The sequence below is a fragment of the Thamnophis sirtalis genome, unplaced genomic scaffold (assembly GCF_051295495.1).
Source record: "Thamnophis sirtalis isolate CommonGarterSnake01/CBP01778 unplaced genomic scaffold, rThaSir2_p1.2 scaffold_14, whole genome shotgun sequence".
NCBI lineage: Eukaryota > Metazoa > Chordata > Lepidosauria > Squamata > Natricidae > Thamnophis > Thamnophis sirtalis.
This window is the reverse complement of record NW_028261394.1, coordinates 42,855,618-42,880,457: the sequence shown is the minus strand read 5'-3', so window position 1 is coordinate 42,880,457 and position 24,840 is coordinate 42,855,618. Positions and strand designations below refer to the sequence as shown.

The 24,840-nt window shown below is 45.0% G+C and overlaps 1 protein-coding gene across 1 annotated transcript in view; it reads right to left on the bottom strand.

Moving 5' to 3' along the window:
- Positions 1 to 24,840, bottom strand: part of ADCY7 (adenylate cyclase 7) — a 91,986-nt gene that overhangs the window by 13,939 nt on the left and 53,207 nt on the right. Inside the window, exons 10-22 of the mRNA XM_087729051.1 lie at positions 23,637 to 23,769; positions 19,664 to 19,849; positions 18,084 to 18,127; positions 15,699 to 15,752; positions 14,119 to 14,199; positions 11,838 to 11,919; positions 10,738 to 10,835; positions 9,678 to 9,762; positions 8,120 to 8,257; positions 6,364 to 6,411; positions 4,142 to 4,186; positions 2,279 to 2,439; positions 736 to 817 (exon numbers count right to left, since the gene is read on the bottom strand). Coding sequence (XP_087585177.1) covers positions 736 to 817; positions 2,279 to 2,439; positions 4,142 to 4,186; positions 6,364 to 6,411; positions 8,120 to 8,257; positions 9,678 to 9,762; positions 10,738 to 10,835; positions 11,838 to 11,919; positions 14,119 to 14,199; positions 15,699 to 15,752; positions 18,084 to 18,127; positions 19,664 to 19,849; positions 23,637 to 23,769 — 1,237 coding nt within the window. The remainder of the gene's footprint in view (positions 1 to 735; positions 818 to 2,278; positions 2,440 to 4,141; positions 4,187 to 6,363; positions 6,412 to 8,119; positions 8,258 to 9,677; positions 9,763 to 10,737; positions 10,836 to 11,837; positions 11,920 to 14,118; positions 14,200 to 15,698; positions 15,753 to 18,083; positions 18,128 to 19,663; positions 19,850 to 23,636; positions 23,770 to 24,840) is intronic.

Sequence of the window (24,840 nt, the reverse complement as noted above, 5' to 3'; positions counted from 1 at the left end):
CTTCCCATTGGTCTCCAGACATGCTTCAAGGTGCTAGTCGTTACTTTTAAAGCCCTACATGGTATCGGACCTGGTTACCTGAGAGACTGCCTCCTGCCAGTCACCTCCCAAAGACCTATTAGATCCCACAGACTAGGCCTCCTCTGGATTCCATCTGCCAGCCAATGTCGGCTGGCGACCCCTCAGGGGAGGGCCTTCTCTGTGGCTGCTCCGGCCCTATGGAACGATCTCCCCGTTGAGATCCGGACCCTTACTACCCTTCCAGCCTTCCGCAAAGCAACTAAGACGTGGCTGTTCCGGCAGGCCTGGGGCTGTTGAATTATCCAGCCCCATCCTATGTTATGACTGTTGCTGAATTTTTAATTGTTGTTTTTATTTTTGTACCCCCCTTCCCTTTTTATTGTTAGCCGCCCTGAGTCTTCCGGGAGTATACAAGCTAAATAAACTCAACTCAAACTCAAACTGTGGGAAAACTTTGCAATATGGTTGGATTATTTTCAGAGTTGCAAAGGAGATCTATGTTTTAATTTTTCACAGTTCCGTTTCTATTGTGTACACTGTCATTCGATACATTTGTTCTGCGAACAAACAATGGTGACAATGACAGATGCAAAGAACAACAATGACAATAATGACTGACAGAAAGACACGTCTCGATTTTAGAGTCAACTTTCCCAGTTCCTGGGCTGAAAATTTGAGGAGATTATAGAACATAAGTCACAAAGAAATCCATACCTGCTTGGACAACAAAACCAGCGTTATATAAAAGAGTGCCAGGTACAAATTGATCATCACTCTGGGATTTTTTATAAAAAGCCTGAAGTAGAAAATTAAAAAAAACAAAAACAAATTAGAACAATTACACGACACACACGTGTTTATGATTGAAAAAGTCCAAAAGTCTGAACTGCACAATGCTTAAGAAAGAAAACTTGCACTAATATTTGTAAAAAGTATCTTCCTCAAGAGAAACAGTGAAGTGGCGGAAAGGAAGGAAGGAAGGAAGGAAGGAAGGAAGGAAGGAAGGAAGGAAGGAAGGAAGGTAGGAAGGGAGAGAGGAAGCATGTTTGTGTGAAGGGGAGGAAGGGAGGAAGGACGGAACAAAAGGAAAGGAAAGAGAAAGAGAGAGGAAGTGTGTTGGGAGGGAGGGAGGAAGGATAGAGAGAAAGCATGTTTGTGTGAAGGGGAAGGAGGGGGAGGGGGAGGGAGGGACAGATGGAGAGAGAGAGAAAGTATGTGAGAGGAAGGAAGGAAAGGACAGAAGGAGAGAGAGAGGGAGAGAAAGCAAGAAGGAGAGAGAGGGTGATGGGAGGGAGGGAGGAAGGGAAGGAGGAAGGAAGGAAGGAAGGAAGGAAGGAAGGAAGGAAGGAAGGAAGGAAGGAAGGGAGAGAGGAAGCATGTTTGTGTGAAGGGGAGGAAGGGAGGAAGGACGGAACAAAAGGAAAGGAAAGAGAAAGAGAGAGGAAGTGTGTTGGGAGGGAGGGAGGAAGGATAGAGAGAAAGCATGTTTGTGTGAAGGGGAAGGAGGGGGAGGGGGAGGGGGAGGGAGGGACAGATGGAGAGAGAGAGAAAGTATGTGAGAGGAAGGAAGGAAAGGACAGAAGGAGAGAGAGAGGGAGAGAAAGCAGGAAGGAGAGAGAGAGGGTGATGGGAGGGAGGGAGGAAGGGAAGGAGGAAGGAAGGAAGGAAGGAAGGAGAGGAAGGATGTTTGTGTGAAGGGGGAGGAAGGGAGGAAGGAACAAAAGGAAAGGAAAGAGAGAGGAAGCGTGTTGGGAGGGAGGAAGGAAGGAGAGAGAGAGAAAGTATGTGAGAGGAAGGAAGGAAAGGACAGAAGGAGAGAGAGAGGGAGAGAAAGCAGGAAGGAGAGAGAGAGAGGGTGTTGGGAGGGAGGAAGGAAGGAAAGGAGGAAGGAAAGGAAGGAAGGAAGGAAGGAAGGAAGGAAGGAAGGAAGGAAGGAAGGAAGGAAGGGAGAAATGTGAGGTCACTTCCAACTTGTTAAGAGCTTTCATTTTCGTGCTCAAAACAAAGAATGGAACTGGGCAGATGCTATTTACAAGAATGACATTCAATAAACAATCCAGTGGGCCCTTATCACATTTTGTAGCATCCTGTCCAAGGCAACAGGCACTCCCACAAAGTTCTCAGGTGGGAAACAGCATCTTAAAATAGTCCCACCAGACCTGAATAACTTGATCTCTTCCAGTATGGTTTCATGGTGGATTTCACCCCACCCCATCCCCTGGCAGAGTTGCTTTCGAGATATAAAAGCCCTTCCTACCTCTTGGCACATTCCTGTTCGCAGGTGAGATTTGGATTGCTGTTAAATATGACGAAATACCCCACAATGGCTCCTGAGAGCAACATTAGCTTGAGTTCAAAACTCATTCGAAGGAACACGGAGCATGCAATGAAGCCCAGAATGCAGCAGTAGGCGTAATACTGGTATAAAAAGAAGGATTTAAGCAAGAGTTAGCAAATATGTTCATGTCACACTACTAGCAGAGGGCTTATTATTACTATTATAGCAATAGCAGTTAGACTTATATACCGCTTCATAGGGCTTTCAGCCCTCTCTAAGTGGTTTACAGAGTCAGCCTCTTATCCCCAACAATCCGGGTCCTCATTTTACCCACCTCGGAAGGATGGAAGGCTGAGTCAACCTTGAGCCGGTGAGATTTGAACAGCCGAACTGCAGAACTGCAGTCAGCTGAAGTAGCCTGCAGTGCTGCACTCTAACCACTGCGCCACCTCAGCTCTTTGTGTTAAAAGATTGCATGTCTCAATAGATAAATTTACAGGGGCGTCCACCATTGGCAACTCTAAGAGCTGTGGACTTCAATTCCCAGAATTCCCCAGCCAGCCATGATATAAATGCTTGGATGCCTCCTGACATAAGGTAAAGGTTCCCCTTGCACATATGTGTTAGTCGTTCCTGACTCTAGGGGGCGGTGCTCATCTTCGTTTCAAAGCCGAAGAGCCAGCTCTGTCCGAAGACGTCTCCGTGGTCATGTGGCCGGCATGACTCAACGCCAAAGGCGCACGGAACGCTGTTACCTTCCCACCAAAGGTGGTTCCTATTTTTCTACTTGCATTTTTTACACGTTTTCGAACTGCTAGGTTGGCAGAAGCTGGGACAAGTAACGGGAGCTCACTCCGTTACGCAGGCGCTAGGGATTCGAACTGCCAAACTGTCGACCTTTCTGATCGACAAGCTCAGCGTCTTAGCCACTGAGTCCCTGTGCCTCCTGATATACATGCAATTATTTAACACTGCATCTTGAAATTAAGCAAATTGGGCAAAGCAAAAAGACACATCTCCTCTGCACAGTTGTGAAGAAGCGGACACAACTTTACAGAACCCGTGTTGCTGTTAAGATGGCAATCCGAGAGCATGGCTTCAAATGGGAACCTGATCAGATCCTACACATGATTCAGATGTGGGATTGAGCCGGTTCGCTCTGGTTCGGGCAAACCGGTAGCGACAGCTGCACGAGGCTCCGCCCACTTGCCCCGATGTAATGCGCGAGCACTGCAAACTGGTAGGGAAAGGAAGTGAATCCCACCTCTGACCTGAGTGTAATGGTTGCAACCCTATTTTTTTTCCCATCAGGGTCATAACTTGGGTTCCACCACAAAACCGCGGAGGACAAAATCGCGCTCGACGAAAGCGCGCATTTGACGTCATCACAGCGCGACGAAAATATCGCGCTGTGATCGAAAAATGTAAAAATAAAGCGAAAACCTTACCCTAACCCCCCCAAACCTAACCCTAAACCTAACCCTAAATCTAACCCTAAACGTAACCCTTAACCTAATGCTAAACCTAACGCTAACCCTTAACCTAACGCTAAACGTAACCCTAACGCTCTAAACCTAAACCTAACCCTTAACCTAACCCTAACCCTAACCCTAACCCTTACCTTTATGTGAATCGGCTTGCTTTAATTTTAACTTTATTTCAATTTTTAATTTTTTTCGTCGCGCTGTGATGACGTCAAATGCGCGCTTTCGTGGTTGCTGCACAATGCAGTCGCTAAACAAAGTCTAACTGCATAAACTTGATACATTTGCGACTGCCTTTTTACCCAGGGCGGGGCCCAAAAATCTATATTTTTAAAATATTACATTCATCTTCACTCACCGGGTAAATCATAACCGATCCATCTTCAGTAATGTTTCCTGACGCCTGTATGGTTTTTTTTTGGGGGGGGGGGGAGGAAAAACATAAATAATTACTGAGGTGATAAATTGAGCTTCACACAAGCAAATCTGGAAGGGGAAAAATTAACAGAAATATGCAAGAGGGGTAAAATATTTTGTAGTTCTGGGAAGGTTCTGGGTAATATTTGGAGTGGTGGGATTCAAATAATTTAGCAACCGGTTCTCTGCCCTAATGACCAGCTGGGTAGGCGTGGCTCAGTGGTCATGTGACCGTGTGGGCGTGGCCAACTCAGCTGTCACTCAGATCAATGGGTGCTTCGCTTTAGCTGTGACAGTGTAATAAGGGTTAACCGGAGAGGCAGTTTCTGTAAGCAGGGCAATAAAGATGAGGCTAGAAACAACACCAGAATGTTGGCTTCCTGCCTTCCTTACAGGATTAGCCCTGTAAAGTGGGGGGAAAAACAAAAGGAGATTTCTTCCAACCATTTTTCTTTCTTCCATAAGAGCCGAGGTGGCGCAGTGGTTAAATGCAGCACTGCAGGCTACTGCTAGATCAGCAGTTCAGCGGTTCAAATCTCACCGGCTCAGGGTTGACTCAGCCTTCCATCCTTCCGAGGTGGGTAAAATGAGGACCCGGATTGTTGGGGGCAATATGCTGACTCTCTGTAAACCGCGTAGAGAGGGCTGAAAGCCCTATGAAGCGGTATATAAGTCTACTGCTATTCCAACAACCGGTTCTCCGAACTGCTTAGAAAGTTAACAACTGGTTCTCCCGAATAGGTGCGAACCGGCTGAATCCCACTACTGGAAGGGGCTCAGACCGGCTCCTTCCTGACTTACTGGAATATAAGAAGGAGGGAAGATGCCTTATTATTACACCTAATCTCAATAAAGTGTAATTCTAGTCTGCCTGTAAATATTTTCCAGTGGGGCTGACGATAACAATTACAGATTGTCCTTGACTTGATGACCACAATTTAGCTCCAATTAACCATTATTAAGCAAGGCAGTTGTTAAGTGAGTTGTGTTTCACTTTCTGGCAACAGTTCTTAAGCAAATCGCTGCAGTTGGTAACGGAAACATGTGGTCATTAAGTGAATCTGGTTCCCCCCCCCCCGCTGACTTTGCTCATCAGACGCTGAATGGGAAGGTTGGAAAGGGTGACGATCACTTGAACCCAGGACAACGCAACTGTCATCAGCCCATGCCAGTTGCCAAGCGCCCAAATTTTGATCACGGGACCAGGGGGAAATGCCGCAACGGTTTGTCAGCGCTGTAGTAAACTTCGAACCGTCACTAAATGAATGGTTGTAATCAGAGGTGGGATTCAGCCGGATGTTACCGGATGTTAATTTTAATCTGGTTTGCCGAACCGGTAGTTGCAAGGACTGGTTGACTGCCCCCCCCTCCCGCCACCCCACCCTGGGAGTCGCCACGCAGCCTGTTCATCGTGCCAGGTATGTGCAGGGCCTGTGTTGAGGCTCCGGGAGGGCGAAAAATGGGCCTACTACCGGAAGTAACGGAAGTCTGAAAACGGGTCTGTTTCCAGCCTTCGGAGCCTGGGGGAGGCCATTTTGGCCCTCCTGGAGGCTCGAGGAAAGGCTCCGGAGCCCAGGGAGGGCAAAATACCCCATCCCCTACGGTGCATGAAGCCAACTAAGTCATGCCTTCATCACCACACCCACCCAGCAACCGGGCAGAGAAGTGGTTGCTCAAATTTTTCCATCCCACCCCTGGTTGTAATTTGAGAACTGCCTGGAAAGATGACCCTTCTCCCCCCCGCCCCAAACTAACCAAAAGTTATGCATGGGATTATTATTCTTTTTTTTTTTCAAAATAAACATTTCCAAAGTCACTTTAATCATTTGCCTTCTAATTTTTAACCCGGCTTTTAGCCAAGGGCATTGACAGAATATAAAGGCAGCATAATGAAGGTCAGATCCCAAAACAGCCAAAGGTTCGTTTGTAAATCTCCACCCTGCAACAAGTCTTTGTTTAAAAAAAGGGGGGGCAATTTGCGAGCAGCAACCACAAATCAAAAAGGCGATGGAAAAGCGAGATAGTAAAGCAGGTAAAGTCAGCGTAGCCTATAATCAAAACATTACATGGGGTATTTTCACCTTGAGATAAGAAAGCCAGCCCACACCTGCTACTAAACCCAAGCAATTACTCTAGCCAATAAAATCAGCTTTTTTCACTCACTGGATTGGCATGTGAGGAAGTGTGATCTTCACCAAACTGGCGCACTGGCTAATGAAGACATTAAAAACTGGTTAGGGAATATTTTGGTAACAATTCAAAACACATACATTTATTGCCAAAGCAGCAAGAGTTTTCAGAAGGAAGAGAGGGTGGTTGAAAGCGCAGATGAGTGGAACTAAAGAAGCTTCTTGGATAAGGACATTTTTAAACCAAGAAAGTCCAGTGGGTTTAAATTGTTGGAACAGTGACAATATATTTCAAGTAGGAAAACACACTACAACAGCAACCACATTCACTGTCGGATTCCCCATATTGCTAAGTGCTTTTCTGTTCCCAAAGCCTGCCCAACTTCACTGAAAGTTGGTTTCTCAGCTACTTTGCATTTTATAGCATGAATTCCCCAAGTTGGGTGCATACTCCTTGCTAGCTTCAACTGTGGAGGTGGTTAGTAGTATCGAACTTTTGGGTGTGCAGGTTAGCTTGGTTGCTCAACAGTGAGACACTGGGGAAAGGGGCACAGCAGCGCATGCATTTTCTATGTCGTATGAGAAGAGCACATCTTCCTTCCACTGTCCTTACCACTTTCTATAGAGGGAGGATGGAAAGCATCCTGCCGTATTCTATTACTGTGCGGTTTGGAGGTGTTACTGTTTTGGACAGGACACACGGACACAAACATACGTACATACATTCAGGTATGTGTATGGATATGTGTGTGTATGTATGTGTCAGGCCTGCAGTCATATTCCTTTCTGGATCTTTGGCCTGTCACACTCTCTCTTATTTTACTATGCTGTTTCATTAGTAGGGAATTGGGAGGGGGGAAATAGTAAAGAGTGGAATGCGATGTTGTCAAAATAAAGTTCCTTTCTAGACTCCAAGGTCATCCTTTGTCTTTGCACCTCTGCACCTGACCAGAACTGGATGGGTGGAACTGCCAGCATGGCAATGGAAGATTGGACCATGGGACGGGCTTGTGGGTGTGGGGGCAAGATCATTAACTTTCAACTGGGTGGGGAAATCCGGGAAGCTTTCAGTTTCAGGTTTTCACCGATGTGCCAACATGACTCTCTTCATAAATTGGAACTTTGAGCAATACTTTGCTTTGGACTGTGATTTAATTTTGGATGTTATTTGGAATGTTGACAGTATGTATGTCAGGCCTGCAATTATATTCCTTTTAGAATTGTGGCTTGCCACACTTTCTCTTATTTCATTATGCTGTTTCATTAGTATAGTTGATGGGAGGGGGGAATAGACAGGAGTAGGATTGTGGAATGTATTATTATTCTTTACTAGAAGCCAAGGTCATCTTTTGTCTCCGCACTTTTACACCTGACCGGAAGCAGCTGGGTGTGGATGCCAGCGTGGAAGAAGAAGATTGGACCATGTGATGGATTGTGGGTGTGGGGACAAGATCATGAACTTTTAACTGGGTGGAATTCTGATGTCATTTCCAGAATTGGGATTAACACAGATGTGCTAAGATGTCTGCTTTATTAAATTGGAGCTTTAAGGATCGTTTTGCCTTGGACTCTGATTTAATTCTACATGATACTTGGAACGCTGACAGTATGTATTTGGGAGCGGGCATCAGAATTTCATTTCTTAATGTGCCAGTGTGTGACAATAAAGGTTATCCTATCCCCTCCGCTCCCCTCCCATTGTATAAGGCCTTCCCATCAGCCACGACTGCAGATGGAGACAGGCGGGGTCACTGCATACTTCCCCATTAATACTCAACGGAAGGCATTACCAGGTTGAAAACAGCAATTATCAGCAGCGAGCCGAGGGCAAGGATTGCCAGGGGAAGCCTGACCGATGGCATCGTCTCCACTTTCTCAGAAATCCGGCAGAAGTAGCGTGCTAGTGGCCACCGCTTTGCGCAGCATCTCTGCCGACGGGGAAGAAAGATTTCAAGATAGAAAATCCACCGCCTGTACCATACACCTTCATACATCATAGCATCATACGTATGTGTCGTTCTGAGGATAATTAGGACAGTTGGAACCACACGGTTTAGATAAAGGGACTTACAGGAGTCCCAAAGGTGTTTTTTCAAAAGGCAACTGGACTTCGTTTTCCCCCCCCTGAAGACGTTTTGTTTCTCATCTGAGAAGCTTCTTCGATTCAGTCAGAAGAAGCAAGACATCTTCAAGGGAAAAAAACAACAACAAAGAAAGTCCAGTTGTCTTCATCGGTCCTTAGCATCTCCAGTTAAAAGAGTCTTAGTGGCTGCTCTGGTCTGTGACTGCTCCGGCCCTCTGGAACGATCTTCCCTTGGAGATTCGGACCCTCACCACCCTTCAGGCTTTCAGGCTTTCCGTAAAGCCGTTAAGACCTGGCTGTTCCAGCAGGCCTGGGGCTGCTGAGTTCCATCCCTACTCAAATTGGTATGCTTGTTGAGACCTTTTAAATTGGTTCTGTATAGTTGTTTGTCTTTGTTTTCTTTTCCTTTTGTATTATTTCCCTTCCCTTCCGGTTTTCTAAGCCGCCCTGAGTCCCTCGGGAATAAGGCGGCATACAAGTTGAATAAAACCAAACCAAACCAAACCACTTAGGTCCCACAGCTGGGAAGGACTCTTTCTGCTCCCCACCTTGCAGAGTTACTGCTATTCCTTTGGCCGCACTAAACTAGGAAGACCAAGGATCTAATTTGCAAGCTGGAAACCTTCCACGCTTTGTTTACTGGAAAGGAAAGTTGTAGCAGGAACCACTTAGGGTATGTCTGCATTAGAGATGCACTGTCATCTATTCTGACGGTAAGCAAGAAATGCAAAAGGCATTCGACATAGTTCAGTGGTCACCTAGGAAACTGCAATTCCATTAGACCAGGGGTGTCAAACTCAAGGCCTGAGGGCTGGATCCGGCCCACAGGGTGCTTAGATCTGGCCCTTCCTGAAAGGAAGTGAAGGCCTGGCCCGTAGTGCCTATGCCAGTGAAAACGGAGCTTGGGAGTAGCTGAAAATGGAGCTTGGGAGCCTGTTTTCGCTGGCAGAGTGCTCAGGCCACCACTTGAGTGATGTTGAGCTGGCTATGCCCACCCTGGCCATGCCCACTCCAGCTCTCTAAGGTCAACTTGAGTGATGTTGAGCTGGCCATGCCCACCCTGGCCATGCCCACCCCAGCTCCCTAAATTCAAACATAATCCTGATGTGGCCCTCAATGAAACTGAGTTTGACACCCCTGAATTAGATGGTTATCATGCTGGCTGGGGAATTCTGGGAGTTGAAGTCCACGTATCTTAAAGTTGCTTGGGTTGAGAAAAACAACTCTAAAAGTTTTGACTTCCCTTCTTTTTTCTTTTTACTTACCCAACAGTCATCCGCAAAGCAGACACACAAAATCAGCCCCATGATGATTGCAACAATCCCAAATGAGATTCCTAAGGTTCGTGAGCTGAAAGAGAGAATGAGGATTGATTGATTGATCGATTGATTGATTCAGCGTATGACTTATCGCTCTTGGATTAGCAATATATAAATTAACATTTCAACTAGATGAGTAAGAGAACGAGGAAGGAAAGAGCAAGCAAAAGCAGATTGACGAATTCAGGAATTGTAAATTCTCCAGAAAGGTCTGAATCTCTTCTACTGCAAAGCTGGTGCCTGAAAATGTGGAGTTTGATGTTCAATCTTAATTACGATCACACAATCCAAGTGCTTTCCCCCCCCCCTCCTAAGTGGCTTTTCACTATGCAGGAAATATTAGATATAATCACAGGTTTGAGGAAAGAACAGATCTGTGGGAAATTCCCTTTCTTTCTTTCTTTCTTTCTTTCTTTCTTTCTTTCTTTCTTTCTTTTCTTTTTTCTTCTTCATCTCCTTCCTCCTCCTCCTCCTCCTCCTTTAAATACTTTCCCTTGAGGTGAAGGAGGCTAGTAGATTATGGCAAGATATCATCTCCACCCCTTCTTTTATCTGTCTTGTAGTTAATTTTAATGTTTTACTTCCAATCTTTGAACGTTCTTAACCTTTTAATGGTTTCAGACAGTTATTTATGGCATTGTAAGTCACCCAGCATTGCTAGATGGTGAGATGAGTGGCATATAACTGTAATATAATAAAATAAATAAAATTTCTTGGTACTTAAAACAATAAAGGTATATGGAAAGCAAGCATATTAAGAAGAAAAGCTTAGCCTGGGTGACTTTTCTGTTTCCTTGTTACTCTACGCCTTATTATTCTACTCCATGAGGGGAAAAAATTCTACAGTTTTGCAAAGAAGCCTCTGAACCTGCGAAAATAATAGAGTTATAGAATAAAGGAAGTCCTGACAATTTAATTGATTTAATAGGATGCATAGACAATTATTGGGGCTCAAAGAAGACACAGACTGGATTGATTTCATAATAGAAATAAAGACAACACTTACTTTGAGGTAATGCATATCTGCACCGCAAACATGCACAGCAGGACAATGCCAGCACAGACAAAATAACCCTTCAGTTTGGGAATAGCAATTGTGCGATACTGTAAAAAAAAAAGAAACAGAAAAGACTTCGATATATTCCTAAAACACCAGCTCTTAGGGTGTCACGGAGGAAAAATAAATAAGGAAACAGAGTGAGCCCTACCATAAATAACTTCTTTGCTATATACATATAGGATTGCAGGTAATCCGCAATTTATAACCAATCATTTAGAGGGTGTCACAATGGCACTTTAAAAAGTGACTTATGATCTGTCCCAGAGGTGGGTTCCTGCCAGTTCGCACCAGTTTGGTAGAACCGGTTCGTCAAATCTACCGAACCGGTTAGAAGAGGTTCCACCAGTGGACCCGGAAAGCAGGCCACACCTACAGAAGAGGTTCCAATTTTTTTTGAAACCCACCACTGGTCCTTGGATATGATTGTTCTACACTATCATGCTCCTATTTATAAAACTCAGTGCCTCTGTGAAAGGTAAGGATGACTACTGCGTTTGTGGTGCAATCAGAACATTGCGTGTGTTGAAGTTGTTTTAACGCAAACCAAAGATGCCTTTTAAAAAACAAGTTTACATCCTATTCTTCTGCATGCCAGTGCTGTGTGGGAGGTAATTTAAGGTGGTTCTGACAAGTGTCGTCAGCATCTTCATATCCGGTCACATGGGTGGCAAGCCACTCCCATCCGGTCACATGGGCGGCAAGCCACTCCCACAAAAGTGGCCACGCCCACAGAATAGGTTCGAACAATTTTTGAAACCCACCACTAATACAATCCTACCAAATAGAGGCATCAGATTCCTTAAAAAAACAAAAACGTGCCATATTCAAAAGAAATCTGAAAATACCCTTTTCTAGCACACTAATTGAAGCTAAATGAATGGAAAATTGTGTCTCAGCCTAAAAATTCTGTAAACAGGAAACTGTAAGATTACATTTTGATTTGTTAAGGTTAGCTTCCTTTTCAAACGCTAAAACCTGAAAAAAAAACGTTTTGTGGGGCTTGAAAGATTTTGCTCTTGTAGACATTCCTCCAATGTCTCACAAACCTCTTTTTCCAATCCTGTTTCGACAAAGCACAGCAGAAACCCACACAGTCCACGGAAATCGTCTTTCTGGCCGCACCACGGCCTGCACGAAGGAAAGGAAAACAGAAACTAAGCATCCAATGTGAAATTATAACAATTTTAAGTCAAGGATTTGTTCGTCGGGAAGCCAGGCTATTTAAAAAAAAAGACACGGAAGTATTAGAATTAAGACAAAATAAAGGAAAGGAGAGCAGCAAAAGGTGGTGGTGGGGGGAGGATTAAGAGCCGAGGTGGCGTAGTGGTTAAATGCAGCACTGCAGGCTACTTCAGCTGACTGCAGTTCTGCAGTTCGGCTGTTCAAATCTCACCGGCTCAGGGTTGACTCAGCCTTCCATCCTTCCGAGGTGGGTAAAATGAGGACCCGGATTGTTGTTGGGGGCAATATGCTGACTCTGTAAACCGCTTAGAGAGGGCTGAAAGCCCTATGAAGCGGTATATAAGTCTAACTACTATTAAGATTAAGGTGGCACAGTGGTTAAATACAGCACTGCAGGCTACTTCAGCTGATTGCAGTTCTGCAGTTCGGCTGTTCAAATCTCACCGGCTCAGGGTTGACTCAGCCTTCCATCCTTCTGAGGTGGGTGAAATGAGGACCCGGATTGTTGGGGGCAATATGCTGACTCTGTAAACCGCTTAGAGAGGGCTGAAAGCCCTATGAAGCGGTATATAAGTCTAACTGCTATTGCTATTGCTATATAAAACTTTCTACTTTGTTTTACGACCTTTCAATCAAAACCGGAGAAAAGGTAATAATATGGTTCTAAATGATTAAGCAGTTCTGAATGACGTTTTCACTGGGTTCCGGCATTACAGAACCAAAATGTATTTCTTAGAACTACGTAGCCTTCATGGCGTCTTTGTAGTTGCTGCATCGTGTGTGAAATGAAGACTTAATTTTGCTTTAAGTGCTTTTAAAAGCCTGTAACACTAAACCTTCTCATTAGCATCTGGCACAGAGAGAATTTTAGATGAAAAGTTGGAGCCAGATTAGAATTCCAGAAAGGAGCTACAATATTAAAGAATAACTGGCTGTCTTTAAGCCTAGACTGGGTTACATCACAGTTGTTTTGCGGTGATGAATCTCAAATAACACCCGCAGTCCTTGACTTACAACCATTTCCATAGCAACCGTCAGAAGTTACAACACCACTGGAAAAAAACACAAAAGTCAATGGGGAAGCCAGATTCACTGAACAACTGAGGTACTAACCCATCAATTGCAGTGATTCACTTAACGGCTGTGGCGAGAAAGATCATAGAATGGGGCAAAACTCCCTTAACAAAAGTCTCGGTGAATAACAGAAATTTTGGGCTCAAACTTGGAATTTATTTTACCAGTGGGTGGAAAAAAAGGGGTGAAGAGTAAGAATGGCATTGTATTGTTAAGCAAATTAAATACCCAGACAATGCAATGTTTATTGTTTATGGACTGAGCTACGGTGGCATAGTGGTCAGAGTGAAGTACTGCAGGCTACTACTTCTGCTGACTGCCGGCTGCCTGCAATTGGGCAGTTCGAATCTCGCTAGGCTCAAGGTTGACTCAAGGAGACAAGGGAGAGTGATCTGGATGCCAGCAGTGAGTTGTTCCTGGATGCACGGCACCGAAGAGCTAATAGGCGTCAGGAACAGTTGTGTAAGTACAGGAGGTAATTGCACTCAGCTGGTGGTCATTAGGCTCCTCTCCAGACTATAAAAGGACTGCTTGTGCACACGCCCCTTTTGCAGAAGTCAACGCATTAACTAATGTTGGAGAACAGTATTGTGAGCTTGGCAGTCTGGATTGCTGCCAGACTTATCTGTGTTGGATTGCTGCCACGGCTTATCTGTGCTGGTTTGCTGAGAAGGACCTGTCTGTCTGTTAATAAATTCTGGAAAGTATCTTTGACTCGGAGTGTGTTGGTGTGGGAAGAGGGGGGTCAGAACACATAGTCATCATAACATTCCTTTCTCAGAGAGTTAAGGACATCTTGCCCTGCACCTGGGTGGCGTGACTGGGAGGCATGTCCAGTTTTGGATGGCGCCTGAGTGGATCATGGGATGGACATGTGGGTGCTGGGCAGGGACTTAAACTTTCGTTTGGATGGGGAAAACCTGGAAGCTTTCAGATCCGGGTTTCCCCAGATGTGCCAATATGACATCTCTAATAAATTGGAACTTTGAGGAACCTCAAGTCTCGGAGTCTTCTTTCATTGGGGGGGTGTTACTTTGAACCCTGACAAAAGGACCTCTTCTGTTTTCTTACTTGGCTGAATTCAGGCCCTCAATGGTCGACATCATCTTATCGTTGATTTCTTCCTCCATTCTTCCTTTCTGAGAGGTGTTTCTGAAAAGAAAGGAAAAAACGACACCGTGAAAAAAAAGGATTCCTTCCAAACGTTCAGAGAATCAACTAGGATGGGAGGGGAACATCCCAGATTAACTAGAGGACCACTTCCCAAGCTGAAAATAACAGAATTATTTATTTTTTTTAAAAAAAAATCCGAATTTTGGCCACTAGGATGTTGAGAATGAGAAACGAAGATTTGTGAAGAGACAAGAGATTTCACCTGCATTAAACTACAGTAAAGATGCTCCTTTATCATCCAAGAATTGTACACTGCTGAATGGATTTGTGTGATTTTTTTTTGTTTTACACTGGAGAAAGAAGGTTCTTGGGCTGAATTCGCATCCTAATTCATAATTTGACTCCTTTGGCGATAGCTAAGCTGAAAGCTCGGTAAACAAGTTCACAAACCATGATTTATGGTTTAGCTTGCTGCATGTGAATCCATCCACTGTTATCTTTTTGAGGGATGTCAACTGCTTTCGAGCAGGGGTGTGTCCAACTCTTGGCAACATTAAGATCTGTGGACTTCAACTCCCAGAATCCCCCAGCTAGTCATGTCGGTCATTTAATATTTTTTATTGTATAAAATACAATAAAATAAAATAAAATAGGAGGTTAAGGGAAGGAAAGGGAACAGGAAAAGGAGGTGTGAAATACAAGGGGGAAGAGAAAGAGAAAGAAAAGGGGAGCATTGACTTCCAACTCTCCCTAGCACAGTACAAGATAAACACACTTCAACCTCCACTTTTTACTTTTACATATTAATATATAACTAGCAGAGGTGGGTTCCTACCAGTTCGCACCTATTCGGTAGAACCGGTTCGTCAAATCTACCGAACCGGTTAGAAGAGGTTCCACCAGTGGACCCGGAAAGCAGGCCACACCTACAGAAGAGGTTCCAAACTTTTTTGAAACCCACCACTGGTCCTTGGATATGATTATTCTACACTATCATGCTCCTATTTATAAAACTCAGGGCCTCTGTGAAAGGTAAGGATGACTACTGCGTCAATCAGAACATTGCGGGTGTTGAAGTTGTTTTAACGCAAACCAAAGATGCCTTTTAAAAAACAAGTTTATATCATATTCTTATGCGTGCCAGTGCTGTGTGGGAGGTAATTTAAGGTGGTTCTGACAAGTGTCGTCGGCATCTTCATATCCGGTCACATGGGTGGGAAGCCACTCCCATCCGGTCACATGGGCGGCAAGCCACTCCCACAAAGCAGGCCACACCCACAGAGTAGGTTCGAACAATTTTTGAAACCCACCACTGATAACTAGCCATTTCTATAGCACCAAATCTTACTAATCAACAAAACCAAGATCAAAATTTCATTATTTTTTTCTTCACAAGGGTTGGTCCACAGGACTTAAAGTTGCCAAGGTTGGGGACTCCTGCTTTAGAGAAAGGTGAAATGAGAAACAACTAGGAGAATAATCACACAGGAAGACGACAACAACAATCACTGAAAGTGAGAAGAGGAAGGAAAACTCACTTATAGGTTAGAACAGAAGGAGGACAGTAGTGGTGTTGTCTAGGTCCTTCGAAACTAACAGATACACAGAGAAAGAGAAATAAAGGTTTGAGGTTGGTTGACGCATAGATCCAGGCCAATAATTAGCAAACCAGTAAAAAAGATTTCCCTCAAAATTACAGCAACAGCCGCCTCTCCTGAGATACTTGCATCCTCCCAAGGGAGCCTTGAATTATTTTGAAAAATAAGTTTTGCATCCCTTCTTCAAAAAGTCTGGAAGAGCCGAATGAAAAGTGTAAGAACCGATTAAAATGTAATTTGTTTCTGCTGCTCAAAAGCACACAAAGCAAAAACCAGGAAACTTGCAAACGGTTCTGTTACTTGCCCGTTTTTTCATTTACCTTGGCAGCACACAGCAGTTAAAATTCTACATTTGGCATCAGCAGAATGGCATGTCTATGGAGATTTTCATATCTATATATCTATATATCTATATATCTATATATCTATATATCTATATATCTATATATCTATATATCTATATATCTATATATCTATATATCTATATATCTATATATCTATATATCTATATATCTATATATCTATATATCTATATATCTATATATCTATATCTATATCATCTATATCTATATCTATATCTATATCTATATCTATATCTATATCTATATCTATATCTATATCTATATCTATATATCTATATCTATATATCTATATATCTATATATCTATATATCTATATATCTATATCTATATCTATATCTATATCTATATCTATATCTATATCTATATCTATATCTATATCTATATCTATATCTATCTATCTATCTATCTATCTATCTATCTATCTATCTATCTATCTATCTATCTATCTATATATATATATATATATATATATATATCAGAGGTGGGTTCCTGCCAATTCACACCAGTTCGGTAGAACCGGTTCGTCAAATCTACCGAACCGGTTAGAAGAGGTTCCACCAGTGGAGCCGGAAAGCAGGCCACACCTACAGAAGAGGTTCCAAAAAATTTTGAAACCCAACACACACACATACACACACACACACATACTCACACAGAGAGAGAAAGAGAAAGAGAGAAAGAAAGAAAGAAAGAAAGAGAAAAAGAAAGAAAAAGTGAGAGAGAGATGAAAGGAAAAAGGAACAGAGAGACAAAAGGAAGGAAGAGAGAGAGAGAGAGAGAGAGAGAGAGAGAGAGAGAGAGAGAGAGAGAAAGAAAGAAAGAAAGAAAGAAAGAAAGAAAGAAAGAAAGAAAGAAAGAAAGAAAGAAAGAAAGAATACACATGGCCGGCAAGCCACTCCCACCAGGTCACATGGCAGGCAAGCCACTCCCACAAAGGAGGCCACACCCACAGAGTAGGTTCGAAAAAAATTTGAAACCCACCACTGATCTATATCTGTATATATATCTGTATCTGTATCTGTATCTGTATCTGTATCTGTATCTGTATCTGTATCTGTATCTGTATCTGTATCTGTATCTGTATCTGTATCTATCTATAAATTAAATATTCTTTTTTTGGACTATTTTTCAAACATCTTTGAGACAGCAGAACTCCAATTTCTAGGCACAGCAAAAGAAAGAAGAGTAGAGGAGAATTTGAGAAGGCAAGGGAGAAAATGGGTGACATTGTGTTTCTCCATTTTTCAACTTCCTCTTTGCAATCATGACGTAATGCTCATTGGTGGGCAGAAGCGGGGTTGGGATGAAAGATTGGCTTAAGTCCTGGCGGGGCGGGGGTGTGTGTGTGTGTGAGATATCCAACCACAGAATTCCTGAGCCCTAACTGCAAATTAAGGCTCTCTTTTCATCAAGTCAAGAATTTCTTTTCCAACAATTAGCTGTTTAAAGGTAAAGGTTCCCCTCGCACATATGTGCTAGCCATTCCTGACTCTAGGGGGCGGTGCTCATCTCCGTTTCAAAGCCGAAGAGCCAGCGCTGTCCGAAGACGTCTCCGTGGTCATGTGGCCGGCATGACTCAACGCCGAAGGTGCACAGAATGCTGTTACCTTCCCACCAAATGGGGTCCCTATTTTTCCACTTGCATTTTTACATTCTTTCGAACTGCTAGGTTGGCAGAAGCTGGGACAAGTCACGGGAGCTCCCACCGTTATGTGGCGCTAGGGATTCGAACCGCCCAACTGCTGACCTTTCTGATGGCCAAGCTCAGCGTCTTAGCCACTGAGCCACCGCATCCCTCTTTAGGAAAACCTAAAAAGAGAGCTGGGAGTTTATACAGACTCTCCTTTAATTCTATTGTGCATGCTGGCCGTTGATCTTTCTCCTTCCTTATAAAATGATTTGCAGGCTAGAGGATTAAGAAAAGGGACTGAAGCCAGTTCTTAAAGAAAGATATCAAACTTGCCTCTCTGTGGTCCTCTGACGACTTGCGAGCTGAAGGGCTATCTCCTAAGCAAGAAGAAAGCGTGGAGAAGAAGGTTTTACTTGTTAAAGAAGTAAACAATGCATTTGGTTGTGTAATCTAAATATTATAAAGGTAAGAGTTCCCCTCGCACATATGTGCTAGTTGTTTCCGGCTCTAGGAGGCGGTGCTCATCTCTGTTTCTAAGTCAAAGAGCCAGCGCTATCCAAATACCTCCCATAGACCGATTAGATCACACAGGTTAGGCCTTCTCCGGATCCCATCTGCCAGCCAGTGTCAGCTGGCGACTCCCCGGGGGAGAGCCTTCTCTGTTGCAGCTCCAGCCCTTTGGAACGATCTCCCTGTGGAGATCCGGACCCTCACTACCCTCCCGGCCTTCCGCAAAGCCGTTAAGTCCTGGCTGCTCCAGCAGGCCGGGGGGCTTTCGAAATATCCAGCCCCTCGGAAATTGTGACTGTTGTATATTTTAATATGTTGTCTTGTGTATTATCCCCTTCCCTTGTTTTATTGGAAGCCGCCCGGAGTCCTTCGGGAGTGGGCGGCATACAAGCTCAATAAAACGAAACGAATATGTCTCCGTGGTCATGGGGCTGCAGAAGTGGGTTGCTCCCGGTTCGGCCAGGATCAGCCAAACCGGTAGTGGCAGCGGCAGGAGGCTTCACCCACCTGCCCCAACGCTTCTGCACATGCGCAGGGATTTGAAACCCACCTCTATGTGGCGGGTGTGACTAAACGCTGAAGGCGCATGGAACGCTGTTACCTTCCCACCAAAGGTGGTTCCCTATTTTTCTACTTGCATTTTTACATGCTTTCAAACTTCTAGGTTGGCAGAAGCTGGGACAAGTCACGGGGAGCTCACTCCGTTAACACGGTGCTAGGATTCGAACCTTCTGATCGACAAGCTCAGTGTCTTAGTCACTGAGCCACTGTGTCCCTCTAAATATTATAGGTACCTATAAATAAAGAGGATCTAGACTCAATTCTCCCAAAAAATAAAAAGCATCCTAAATGCTCACTATAATGTCCCCTTCAGAAGTAGGAAGAAGTGAACAAGGGCAAAAGCCTTGGGACTTCTTCAAAACCGTTAAACAGATGTTCTCCAACCTCAATTTTTGCAGCTCTCTCCTCCTTTGCTATGAAATTATGTATTTATATCCTATCTTATCTCCATTACAAATGGGAAACACGGCCACTGTAGGAGGAGTGGCCGAACCTGGGGAAGGAGTTAAAAGAGGGATCAATCCAGAATCCCTACATAGCCACAAGCAAACTAAATTCAGCCAGCCTTGAATTCCGTTCACCCTTATTTAACTCCAAGCAACCTCTAACTTTAGTTGAGAAGATTCCTGTGCCTAGGCATGAATAGCAACACGTCAGTTTTGACTGGATCTTCCCACGTGGACTTGTTCTTTCACACCTGACAATCCCAGACCTGAAAAAGGAATGTGTTTCGGTACAGGCATTTCTCAACTCCTTCTCCTGTTCACGGGAAACCTCATGCATGCCTCCATAAGGACTTGTGCTAGGAAGGCAATTTTGAAGAACGGGTGGCAAAGATTCACCTTCCTGCGTCTGCGGTTGGGCGCAGATGTGTCGCTGCTCACACTCTCTCGGTGGTTCAGGTGGGAAAAAGGACGAGCTGCTCCCCAAGATTCCAGGTATCGTGACATCCGTACAGAGGCCCTCATCTTCAAGCCATCCTGCACTCTGGATTGAGGGAAATGATTGTTGGTGGCACGCTGTTTTGACTAATGAGAGAGAGAGAGAAAAGAGAGAGAGAGACGAGAGAAGAGAGAAGAGAGAAGAGAAAGAGAGAGAGAGAGAATATAAATAAATGATTACGTACAGGCTACCCTCCATGGCCCATTTTTGTTCCCAGCGGGCTGCAGGGAGGCTAATAGGACCAAATGAGGTGTGGGGCTCATGTGTGCATGCATGGGGGGGGGGGGGGGTTTAGCACAGGTGGGTTTTGTGTGCATGGGGGAAGGGGGGGTTGCACGTAGGGGGGCAGGGGGACAAGGGGGGTGTCATGCACATATTGAATGAGTGCAGGAATGCGCCCCAGGGGTGGATTCCTGACGGCATTACTACTCATGCGCAGACCAGACATACTCGGCGCGTGTGCACATTTGCACTTAAAAAGGTCTGGGCATGTGCACACCATTAAAAAAGAAATACAAATTAAACTTTTTCAATGTAGATTGTTTATGCGCCCTTGCAGAACAGAAAATAAAGATGGTGGTGCCCAGGATAGAACTGGTGTGGTCAGGTGTACCCTCTCCGAGTTACTACCTATTCGGCTGAACCGGTCCGAACTGAAAGGAACTCCCCTTCTGGTACGCCCGCTATTGCATGCATATGCACCAATGGTGGGTTCCGGATCCTGTTGCAAGCGGTACGGTGCAACGGGGCCCGGTGTCCACCACATGAATGCGCCCAGCACGGACACACCCGCAGTGTGCACATGGGTCCTTTCCTACTTCAACGCCTCCACGACGCTCCAGCTGCTCGGCGGAGCATCGTGCGGGCGCCGTACACTTCGTGTATGTGCACAGAAGAGCTCAAATACAAGTAAGGAGGACAGGCAAACGAGTGGGCCCTCCGGAGCACCGTACCTGAAAGGTAGTTGGTGCTCCCAGCAGGCACCAGTACGCCCGTACCAGGGTGTGCCGCCTGCAACCCACCACTCATGTGCACATGCTTTTGGCACGCGGCGGCAAAAAGGTTAGCCATCACTGCTCTAGGATGCTCAAGTTTCCCCGTTGAAAATATGCTTGAGCTCTCGCACAGGTGATGTTACCTACTCGGATAAGGAAAAGTCTCCGAGCCAACAACCGAACTCAGGAGGCACCGAGGTCTCCAGAGTTCAATTCTGAGCTATTGATATTCTCTTCTGTTGGATCCAATGGTGAGATTCAGCCGGTTCTCACCACTTCGGGAGAACTGGTTGTTAACTTCGAGGAGCAGTTTGGTGAATTGGTTGTTGGAAGAAATCATTAGGGCAGGGAACCCCTTGTTAAATTATTTGAATCCCACCACTGATTGGATCTTACTTTCTGTAGGCTTAGTTGTTGCACCAAATGCTCGTAACCCGTCAAAACCGTGGTCCACTAAAGCACGCCCGATTAAAGCGCGTACCTGACGTCATCAGCAGTGCGACGAAAAAAATTAAAAATAAATTAAATTAAAATTAAAAATAAATTAAATTAAAATTAAAATTAAATTAAAGCAAGCCGATTCACATAAAGGTAAGGGTAAGGTTTAGGGTTGGGGTTAGAGTTAGGTTAAGGGTTAGGGTTAGGTTTAGGGTTAAGTTAAGCGTTAGGGTTAGGTTTAGAGTTAGGTTAAGGGTTAGCGTTAGGTTTAGCGTTAGATTAAGGGTTAGGTTTAGGGTTAGGTTTAGGGTTAGGTTAAGGGTTATGTTTAGGGTTAGGTTTGGGGGGGTTAGGGTAAGGTTTTCGCTTTAAATTTAAATTTACCGCTCACAGCGCGATGTTTTTGTCGCGCTGGGATGACGTCACATACGCGCTTTCGTCGAGCGCGCTTTAGTCTACCGCGGTTTTGTGGTGGAACCCAAATGCTATCTTGGAGCACCTTTGAGCCCTACTATGAGTAAACAGGATTAAAAGAACTAAAAAAAAAAACAAACAATCCAGAAACCCATTCATAGCACACATTAAGCTCCACAAATGGTGATTGGTAATGGATTCATGTGGCCGTTACCAAAAGAAGAACCACTTTTACCCAATTCTGGGTCATTTACCCTGGGTTGGGAAGCCCTGTTCTAGAAGAATGTACTCTTCGTAGGGTTATTCATTGGAACTGGGACTTCCTGTGGCCCACTATGCTCTGCAAAGTAGCACTAATATCCTTTATTAATGAGAATATCGAAGGCAATCAGGTAGCCATTGGCCTTGGGATTCTGCCAGAGCTGTGGGAATTGTTGAAAAACAGAAAGAGGGGAGGGAAAGAAAGAAAAAACACCCGGACCTCTTTTGCAAGCTGAGGAAAGCAAAACTAAAGAGTATTCATTGTGCAATGGCTTTCCTTTCCTTTTTCTTTTTTTAAAAAATCAGTTCTTCTCAAAACGCTGGTAGAAGAATTGCACTTAAAGCAAGCGTGGGAGTGCTTATTCTGTTTAATTACACACATTTAAAGAACAGCCATTCTGGATTCCTGAAGGGCTCCTTGGAGATCGAAATTTAAAAGCCATTGTTTCCCCGGGATCGGTGGTTCATGGCAACTGAATGTTTAATATGTCCTCTCTTCCCCCTCCTTTTCCAAGTGCACACACAACCAAATTTTTAAAAAAACCAAACTTTCCAGATTGCAGGCTTCGGTTTAGTTCGGCTTTTGATACTTCACCTGACTCTCATTATTCCCCATTTCTTGGTACATCCACAACGCATAATAAAGATCTTAAAACGAAACGAAAAAGCAGGAAGCAAGCGGCGAGGTGTGGGTTTGCAAAATAAAATCGTAGGCCACCTGATCAAAGGCAACTGTGGTGTCAGCTGAAGAATATATATATATAGACAACAGAACTCAACAGTATTTTTAGATTAGAATCATTTAACTCCTCTCTGCCTACATCTGTTTCTTAGATAGATAGATATATTTTTTGCCAGCTTTATATTTTGCATGGATAGGCTACAGAGACTCAGATGTGGCTGAGTTTAAAAAAAAAAAAGGTTTAGGTTTTTTAGGAAAAGGTTCCCCTCGCACATACGTGCTACTCATTCCCAACTCTAGGGGGCAGTGCTTATCTCTGTTTTAAAGCCAGAGAGCCAGAGTTGTCCGAAGACGTCTCCGTGATCATGTGGCCGGCATGGCTCAACGCCGAAGGCGCACGGAACGCTGTTACCTTCCCACCAAAGGTGATTCCTATTTTTCTACTTGCATTTTTTACGTGCTTTCGAACTGCTAGGTTGGCAGAAGCTGGGACAAGCAACGGGAGCTCACTCCGTTACGCAGTGCTAGGGATTCGAACCACCAAACTGCTGACCTTTCTGATCCCTGGTTTGCAACCATCGGCTTCAACTTGCCTCCAGGAGTTGTGGGCGCTGCAACACTGGAGGGTTTTAAGAAGAGATTGGACAAGCCATTTGTACCAAATGGTATAGGGTCTCCTGCTTGAGTGGGGGTTGGACTACAAGACCTTTAAGGTCCCTTCTAACTCTGTTGTTGGGTAATTCTGTAACTCTCACTGGCCAGTTCATTATGCTGACACCTGCCCTATACCTACACACCAGTGTTTATCAACCTTGGCAACTCAGAGAGTTGTGTGGACGTCAACTCCCTTGTTGGCTGAGGAACTCTGAGAGCTGAAGTCCACCCATCTTAAGAGCTGCTAATATTGAGAGAAACACAGCTCTTACACCATTGTTGCCGGTCTGCATGTTTTTAGTTTTCCATGTGTGCAAACTCAACCACCCAATGTGCCATGTTAAACCATGATTCAGCATGGCATGTGCAAAACCAGAGAGATTAAACTTTGTTTGTTTGTTTGTTTGTTTGTCATCAGAGAATACCTACCCTGGGGTCAATCACCAAATAAGTCTTGATATTCATGGATTCAAGATAGGGATCCCGGAGGTGCCCGTTGCCTTCTTCCACCTCATAAGCTTTGCCCAGATGATTCAGTGTTGCTTCCGTGATGTGCACGCGGCTGCAAAGAGGATTGGGGCGGGGGAGAGAAAGAAAGAGAGAGACTAGGGTACAAAGGGCTGAAATGTTTGCAGAAACGTCATTCCCAGGAATCGATTACCATTACAATGGCAGCGGCTGCCAAAAGCTCTCTGCTGCTACACATTTGGCAGCCAAAAATCAAGATTCCTGGCAGGATTGCTCTTGAACAGCTCAGCTGGATAGAACATCCAGCAGTGCCAATTCTCATAACTTTGTGCAGTGTTTTTGAGCGAGATACAGACAGACAGACAGACAGACAGACAGACAGACACACGGAGGGAGGGAGGGAGAAGGAGGGAAGAAGGGAGGGAGATAGAGAAGGAGGGTGATAAGGATGGAGGGAGGGAAAGAGAGAAAGAGGGAGGGTGAGAGGGAGGGAGGGGACGGAGGGCAAAAGGGAAGGAGAGGGAGAGAGAGGGAGGGAGGAAGAGAGAGGACAGAGGGAAGAAGGGAGGGAGGGAGAGACGGAGGGAGGGAGGGAGAGATGGATGAACAGGCTCCAGCTGTTCATCTGCCTCACTGATGTCTGACTCTGAAGGCAGCTGATAACTGGCACACGGCCCTGCCAGCCCCCCCTCTGCCTTCCCCAGACTCCAGGGCTGGCCCATGTTCCTCTCCAATCTCCTCAGTGTCCGAATCTGCTGCCAGCTCCGCTGGTGGGCCACAACACACACATTGGGGCTGCCCTTGAGGAGTATTTGGCGACTTCAGCTAGTCCAGAATGCGGCCGCGCGAGCGATTGTGGGTGCACCTCGCTTCACCCACGTAACACCTATCCTCCGCGAGCTGCACTGGCTACCTGTCGATCTCCGGATACGCTTCAAGGTGCTACTTGCCACCCATAAAGCCCTCCATGGTAGTGGATCTGGGTACTTGAGAGACCGCCTACTGCCAATCACCTCCACTCGACCAATTAGATCTCACCGATTAGGCCTCCTCCGAGTTCCATCCGCCGGTCAATGTCGACTGGCAACCACGCGGAGGAGAGCCTTCTCGGTGGCAGCTCCAACCCTATGGAACGATCTCCCCGTGGAGATTCGTACCCTCACCA